The sequence below is a fragment of the Trachypithecus francoisi genome, unplaced genomic scaffold, assembly GCF_009764315.1.
Source record: "Trachypithecus francoisi isolate TF-2019V2 unplaced genomic scaffold, Tfra_2.0 Lachesis_group2, whole genome shotgun sequence".
Taxonomy (NCBI): Eukaryota; Metazoa; Chordata; class Mammalia; order Primates; family Cercopithecidae; genus Trachypithecus; species Trachypithecus francoisi.
The window spans coordinates 10,244,952-10,253,630 of record NW_022681465.1 but is presented as its reverse complement, the minus strand read 5'-3'; the positions used below and the strand labels follow the sequence as shown (position 1 = coordinate 10,253,630).

The 8,679-nt window shown below is 38.6% G+C and overlaps 1 protein-coding gene across 3 annotated transcripts in view; it reads right to left on the bottom strand.

Annotated features, from left to right (window-relative positions):
• Positions 1-4,799: 4,799 nt before the first annotated feature.
• The window catches only part of MARCHF6 (membrane associated ring-CH-type finger 6), an 83,202-nt gene continuing 79,322 nt past the window's right edge, over positions 4,800-8,679 (bottom strand). For all 3 annotated transcript variants that reach the window (XM_033178792.1, XM_033178794.1, XM_033178793.1), the window contains one exon: positions 4,800-6,560. In XM_033178792.1, the coding sequence (XP_033034683.1) occupies positions 6,470-6,560 (91 nt within the window). In that variant the 3' untranslated portion in view covers positions 4,800-6,469. The remainder of the gene's footprint in view (positions 6,561-8,679) is intronic.

The following is an 8,679-nucleotide window of genomic DNA, read 5'->3' as shown; positions in this document are numbered from 1 at the left end:
GAGACAGGGATTTCAGGTTTTATTTTGGCCATAGATACATTATTTTGATTCTAAATTCATCATTTATTTGCTAACTTAGCATTAATATTGAGTACCAAATATTTGCCAGGGAATTATTCTGGGAATACAGTAATAATTCGGTTTAAAAAAATAAAATCTTTGGAGCTTACATTCAAGTGGGAAAAAACACACAAATATAAACAAGAAAGGTAAACGATATAGTACGTTTAAAAGTACAAAAGAGAGCAGGGAGTACAAAATACAGCAGGGAGATGAGACGGGAATGCCCCAGTAGCTGCAGCTTTAGATAAGCCTCAGTGAGAATGACACTTCAGGAAAGAAATGAGGAGGCTGAAGAGCCTGAATGAAGAACATTTGAGTAGGGCAAATAGTAAGTGCAAAAGCCCTAAGGCCCGACCTGTTTTGGAGGCAGGGAGGACGGCAGGAGCGGGGTGAACACAGAGGTGATGGGGTCAGAGAAGGAAGGAAAGGGATGCTCCATGTTTTGCCCAACGTTGAAGGCTATTGTGGACTTTTGAGTGCCATGGTAATCTACTGGAGAGTTCTGAGGGTTGGTGTGCTCTGACTTGGATCTCAAGGACATTCGGGATTCAATGTTGAAAACAAATGGAAAAAGGAAGAGAGAGCAGGGGCAGAGGCAGCAAGCTCAGGAGAAACAGCAATTAAGTAAAACAACGGGTTTACTTGTTCAGTTTTGAGACTTCTTTATGTAATCTAGATGCAAGTCATTTATCAGAAATGTTTTGCAAATATTTTCTGCCACTCTACAGCTTGTCTTCCTGTTCTCTTAATGGTACCTTTGAAAGAGAAGTTTTCAATTTTGATAAAGTACAATTTATTGATTTTTCCTTCATGGATTGTGCTTTTGATGTTGGATCTCAGAAATCTTTTTCTAACCCAAGGCTGAACACGTTTTCCTTGTCATCTTCTAGAAATTATACAGTTTTGGGGAACTATAATCCATTTTGACTTTAATCTTTGCCAGTGTTAAGATATGGATCAATTTTTAATTTTGCATCTGATGCCCAATTATTCCAGCACCATTTTTTTAAGGCCTTTGCACCTTTGTTAAAAATCAGTTGTCTACATACATGTTGGGTTATTTCTGGACTCTATTCTGTTCCATCAAACCAATGCACAGCCAGCAGAAGGGACTGATCCCAAAAACATCTGAGTGAATGAATAGGAGGACCGGGTATGAAGCTTCTCATCTTTAGGTATGTCCTGAAGAAGAGTTACTGAACAACCACAGAGAAGCAGAAAAACTCCAGCACTGCTACATATGTAAAGAAAAGTTTCAAAATGATAACAATGTAAAAGGAGGCAAAAAGGGGCCCCTACGTAGTGTTTACGTATGGCTGGTTTTGGAGAAGTGTGTGACTATGTAGAACTAGATTGCAGAAGGCTGAAAGAGGAACGGCAGGGGGACCTACACACACCCAACAGTCACTAAGGAAGTGGCTAGGCCATCTCTCCCGGGTGAACCTTTCTCCATGTTCCCCATGGCATTTTATTCACACCTCTGTAATACAATCTTTTGCTCATGTTTCTGTTCCATTCTGAGTTTCTTGAAGGGAGGCATCATACCTCATTCAACTATACTACTAAGTACAGTGTTAGAAACAAAACAGACATCAAAATAAAAACATTCAGGAGGAGGGGAACGTTACCTTCTCAGCCCCTTGATACATCAGTTCTCCTTATCACTATATGTTTGCAACAAGAGTAGCTAAGAACTGTGGAGTGTAAGGGGGAAATTAATGGTCAGTTTCTGAACTTCAGCATGCAACTTCCTTTACTGAAAAATTTCAACTTCACAGATTAAAGATGTCTATGGTTCAAACAGCATTTCCTCTATCACCTCTGCATTTAAAGTAAAAATGCACTTGTTTGGGGGAAAACAATCATAGGAAAAATTCTGAACCTATAGACAAAGAAAAATTAGAAACAGTCTGAAGCAAAAGGATCTCCTCAGGGCACTCAGAAGGAAAAAAACATCACGCAAGTCTTTCCTTTTTCTCTGGGACATATGGTCAAGTATATATAATGGATCTGACTGGTTTTACTCTAAGTATTCAGCTAACAGACAACCTATCTTGTAGCAGACATGCAGAAGTGGGCAGTAGCTTGCTATTGCACAAAATGTGGGGCCTTACTCTTCCCAGTGAGGATGGTCTACAATTCAAGTTAGGGAGACAGAAGGGGAGGGATGTATCCTCTGCAACTATGCGTTTAAATTTATACATAAAAGGGAGGGGCCACGGTCACATTTAACTGGAGTTATTTTTCCTTCCTATGATATTAAAACATCTGGATTATCTATACTGGCTAATAATGGATATTTCTGCAATCTTAGAGCAATCTTGCAATAATACAAAAACAAACCAAAAAACTAGACTACAACTAACATTCACTTTATTCAGTTTTGTTCTCTCAACTTAGAAGGCAACAAATGACCACATAAAAAAGGGAGCATTTCAGAATATATATACATAAAATTGGTCTGGGTACCTAAGGTGTCTGCTTTAATAGAAAACTGACACCCCCAACTAAGTGTTCTATTTAGCTTCTACAATAGTTATTCCTAGATCTTAGTCATTACATTTTTATTTAAGGTACTATGTTACTTTCATGACTACAAAATGAGGCACTCGTACAAAACAGGAATGAAAACATACATACTGTCGTATCTTTATGTCTTATGAATGCCAAAGATATTGTCAGGGATTATTTTAAAGAAGCCCTTACTCATGATGGCTATTTTTTAAAATGGCACAGGGCAGTAACAGGCTGAAAAGAAAACACCTGGTTGAGGGGATAAATTAAGTAAATACAAGACAGCTTAACCAAGGAAGTCAGCGAATCTCCACAAATGAGGCTTTTAATAATACTTTAGTGGTTAAGACATTTTAGTTGGTTTTTTTTTTTTTGATGGCTGAATAACATCCTAAAGGAGTATTTTAAATGTAATCTTTTAATTTTACAATGTAGAAAACTTCTCACAGTAAGTAGAGAGATCAGAGTACTCAACCCTGAAAATGAAAATAAGTAGCTAACTTGGAAAGTTTTAAAAAGTGCCAGTGTTCTTATGGCACTACATTCTCCTGCACGTGTGTTCACGCACATTTGCAAACGCAATACAATGTAGAAATGTCCAGTGTTACTGTTTTGTTTTAAAAAGTCATCAATTCAACCTAAATTCAAGAATTACACTTTTAATAGTGGCATTTTGCCAATACAGAAATGACGTATCTTGAATCAAATCATTTGAAGGAAAGTTATTCTCTATTACTTGAATAAGGGAAAGAAAATACACAAAACAAGAATCCACAATAACAGTTACATTAAATGTTGAAATAAAAATTACTTTTTGTTTACATCTGGAATTGAAATGGCCCATCTTCATTGTTTCTCCAGAGAACTAAGAGGGGAAAAAATCACCTAAAAACATGGGAAGTTTTTTAAGGCTAGCTATACACAAACATCACATTGGCATTTTCTTCAGTTTTCATCTCAACTATTAGTACTAGTTTAAAAATCAAACATAATTTACTAATAATGAACAACTGCACACTTCATACTATGACCATTTGATAACTGGTCATGTAAAACTAATCCCAAATGCTGATTTGTCTTCTATATATAAATAGCAAAAATAAAACAAAAAGGTCTTCTTTCCTAGTTAACTTTCCTGAAGGCTGTTTTAACCCAATATAAAATGAAGCAAAACTATAGTATAATTCTTTTAAAAATTTATGTGAAGGAGGGCAGCAATACTAGCATTTTCTGAACTATGGGTTTTAAATATGTAAAAGGCTCTTGGTTAATATTAATAATAAAATCTGAATGCTACCCAAGCAAATATTATGCCGGAAAATGCTTTTTCTATGACAATACTTATCTCATTGAAAACAACAGGATACAGTACAATAGAAAAACTAGGGGAGAATTCTTAAGTAAGACAATATAAATTACCTGCCAGTGAAATGGAGGGCAATGTTTTGGCCATTCATATTGTTTGTTTACAAAACATTTGATAAGATTCATTTAAAATTCTGTAGGATTAAGAATTTTTAACCTTTTGAGGTATCTATCTGCCTAGGATCTCTTTCTGTTAAAACAGATATGTTCCAATGACTTTATACCAAGATCCACAAATCCTTTGAAAAATTAAAAAACAAAACAAAACAAAACCCAAAATTAATATTATCAAGTTGGCCAGGTGTTGTGGCTCACACCTGTAATCCCAGCACTTTGGGAGCCCAAGAAGGGCAGATCACTTGCAGTCAGGAGTTCCGAGACCAGCCTGGCCAACATGGTGAAACCCCATCTCTACTAAAATAACTAAAATTAGCCAGGCGTGGTGGTGCGCACCTGTAGTACCAGCTACTTGGGAGGCTGAGGCAGGAGAATCACTTGAACCTGGGAGGCAGAGTTTGCAGTGAGCCAGGATTGTGCCACTTGCACTCCAGCCTGGGCAACAGAGTAAGACTACATCTTGAGGGCAAAAAAAAAAAAAACTACAAATATATCAAGTTATATGCTCAATTCAATAATAATATTTGTCTCCCAAAAAGAACAATTTAGAAATACATCATGACAGGCAGTATTATATTTTAAAATCCTCCTAATTTTTTATAGTAGGACTACATTTCTGAGTAAAGGTAGGGCTAACAAAGATCTTATTTCAAATGAGAGAAAAGGCTACTCCAAAGTGCCAAAGAGTGTAACACTGAATCCTATGTCAACCATTATTTCTAATACTGATTTATTTTCCAAATTTTGCCTAGGTTGGCCTTGAACGCACAGCCTCGCCTCCTTGTGTGCCAGGACAACCAGTCAGAGCCACTGCAGCTCCTGATACTGATGTTTTTAAAAATGTGTTTTAAAGTAACTGCTTACCACTTAGGGAAAAAATTGTTGAAGTATAAAACAGCCAGAACACATTGCTCTTTATTTTGGTAGCTTATGTTTGGCTGACTTGCATATGTTAAAAAATTCTCAGATTTTAGTCTCTGGATTTTAATACTATATGAAAATTCTTTTATAGTTCCTGAAGACCTATGCTATACACTTTCTATGAGACCTTCTAAAGTATCATTCAAAAACAAACACTACCCTTACAATATACCTTTAACATTAAACACTTAGATCATGTACCCAACCATTCTATTTTTCTAAACTTCTTACTTGAAGCTTTGGTTATGAGGGAAAACAAAGTTTGTAAGGGTTCAGTTCTCTGAGATTTTTCAGAATGTTTCCAATGAAATACATTCCTATGTTAAAAGGCCAGCTCAGCCAAGCTTCCTTCTGGAAAAATAATGAATTGGTTTTATTTGAAGTTTTATTCTGTAAACAAAAAGCTTTGGAAACTTTGGGATTTCCTGATGAAAAGCTAGGAGAAATGCACATCTAGTCCTCAGCCAATGAGGCACTAACCAGCAAGACCAGATGTTCTAACCAGTCTTCTCTAATGCTGTCAATCTAAGACCACAACTACATCTACACTTCACAAGCATCTCAGAAGTCCTAAATCCAGTAAGATGCAGTACAGTTGGTGATGTCATTTTGAAAGATTTATGACCTTGCATGACTTCTGGCCACTGCTATGGAAAAGAAAGGATGTGGGGCAGGGGGGGTGGGGGGTGGACTAATGAAAATCTTCATTTGGCCTTTTTTTCTCTTTTCTAAGTATAGACATGCCCCTAACAAGCACTGAAACCCAACTCCCAATGCTGATCACATTAGGAATATTAAATTATCAAAATTAAAAATAATTTCCTCACCTAGCACAAGATACTATACAATATTACAAACACAGACACATGAAAAAAATCAGGCAGTAGAAAATGTACAACAGCTTTGGTGTTATACAAAATAACTTCCACAAACAACTAACAGTGAAGCATAAAGTTCATGTTTTCTTACCACAGACACTCCACTGCTGATTTCTACTCGTTTCCTTTAACGTTCTTGGTAAGGTCTGAATAGCCAAGAAAGAATGTACAGTTCCCTTAATGAGAGCTGCTAGGACATCATGAACTTCGCTCCACAAGGCATCACTGAAAAGTCTTGCCTGTGCACTACTGCTCTGTGGCATGTTTCCTGTCGAGATCACAGCAGGTCCAAAATAAAGTGACAACTAGATTTAATAAATTAATATACATTTTGTTTAAAGATGTACAATGCACATTCTGTTTAATCCAAGGGTTTAGGGTATCAAGGAACTTGTATTTACACATATACAAATCTCAGACAGCAGTAAAGTCAGAAGATCCAGGGAAGAACAGCAGAACCTTACACTGCTGCTCTCTGAATGCTGAGAACACAAGTCAAATACATTTAACTTAAAAACAACGCTGAGAGATCACTGGGAAAAATCTCCAAAGAGAGAAGTCCACAAAAAAGGACATGTAAAGGGGAAGGTCAAGTTGTTGAGACAACTACTTTATTCTTGGGATGACTGTGGAGGTGCTGGAGATGAGCCTTGTTTGCCAGATTTCCGTTCGTAGTTCACAAGTCGTTGACCCACAAGATACCTAGTTTGCAAAAACAAGGTGGTTATTCTCCTGTATGAACTTACAGAGTAAAACATTCATATGTCTTTTCAAATCTAACTCCTACTTAAAACCCATCAATGGTTGGGCTAGTCAAAGGGAGTCCGGAGTGAACATCTGTAAAGGCCAGCATGTCTAGCTAGGTACGGGTTTGTAGAGAGCTGCAGAAGCAGCAAAGGCAGGAAGGCCTCCAATGCTATGCAGTGGAGGACATGCTTCAGTCAGTGGTTTAGGGGGTCTCAGACACTCAGACACGTGGAGGTCAGCAGGGATACAGTAAACTTATGCAGTGGATTTATCTGTTAAGGTTCAGATTTTATAAAACAACTTAGTGCACAAATCTAAGGAGACAGACTAAAAACATGACCATCAGTAAAGCTAGGAAGGGGCTGGGCGCGGTGGCTCACACCTGTAATCCCAGCACGTCGGGAGGCAGAGGTGGGTGGATCACCTGAGGTCAGGAGTTTGAGACCAGCCTGACCACCATGGTGAAACCCCATCTCTACTAAAAATACAAAATTAGCTGAGTGTGGTGGCACATACCTGTAGTCCCAGCTACTAGAGAGACTGAGGCAGGAGAACTGCTTAAACCCAGGAGGTAGAGGTTGCAGTGAACTGAGATTGTGCCACTGCACTACAGTCTGGGCGACAGAGTGTGACTCCATCTCAAAAAAAAAAAAAAAAAAAAAAAACAGTAGGAAAGGACAAAAGTAAAACTGGAAGCTCTAGTTATAGAGAAGAAAGGAGAAACCAAAGGAGAGATTTCAGTGAAGTCAAAGGGAAGACAGCATGGCAGTGAGTGAGTGTAAGTGACAGGAAGTGGGAGAATATGGTTCAACAACAGAATGGCAAATGTTCCTAACTTATATATGTGATGAAAGGAGAAGGCAATGGCAAAGGCCAATAGGGCTGCAGAAACAAGGCAAATGTTACTGTGGTTGGAGCGACAGGGCTGGAGATCCTACTCAAGGAGACAGACATCTCTAATGCCAGGGAAGGGCGGCAGCTGCACTGACGGCTCACTGAAGGCCTGCCTCACTTAACGTGAGCAGATGGCTCGCAGGCTGACCCCAAGAGGACAGCAGCAACAAAGTTGGATGGCAACAAGCTGTAGGTGGCCGGGCACAAGTGTGAAGGGCACCCATTTGGAGGCAGAGATGCAGATCCAGTAAAAGCCCACAGAGTTGAGTTAAGGAGACTGAGGGAGAGTGAAGCCTACACATGACAGGCTGCCAGGGAGCTTTCCTTCGTCCCTTTCCTCCATTTATGGAGGAAATGAGACCAACAGTTCCAGGCTGCAGCATTGTTTTCAGAAAGGGAAAGTGTATGAAGCCCGGTGACAAAGGCTTAGCATGTTTTAATAAGAGCTCACTGTAGGAACTCTTACTTTTCACCAATACCTTCTCCACCTTGACTTTCATCTATTACTTTTCTGTAAATGCACAAAAGCCTAAGGAAATATTTGGGTAGTTTATGTCCAGTAGCTTAATATGTCACTTTTTAAAAAGTATGCTAATCTTATTGCATCTTTATCCATAATGTCACTGTTTTATTCCTTTTCTTTTCTCTTACCTTCTTTTCTTGAAGTTAGCTCTTCCTTACCCCACTGTTTCCCAAACAACCAGTGTTTTTTAAAACTTTTGAGGATTTTGTAAATATTTTAAACAGTGAAGGTTGAGCAATATCTACTAAAATATATATAGCACTACCTGGCACACAGTGATGACCAAATAGCAAGATACAGTAAGAATATGGTCAGCATTATAGCAATGACAAAGTAAGTACATAAAAAGCATACAGAAACCAAGTTAAACTGAACAAGTCCAAAGAGTAACTCAGTGGCAGAGAAAGGAGACTCTGAACCCAACTCCCTCTCTTCCACCACCACTCACTCCCTCATACTCAAGCCCACCACACACACACACACACACACTCACTCTTAGCACCTCCTACAGACCAAACACTGTCCTAAGAGTACATATACAACAGCTGACAAGACATGCCCTCACTTAAGTCTACAGTTTTCTGCATGAAGGAATAGATGGGAAAAGAGGAAAGAGGACACTGGGCTACAGGAAAAAGCAGAAGACAAAGCATGAGA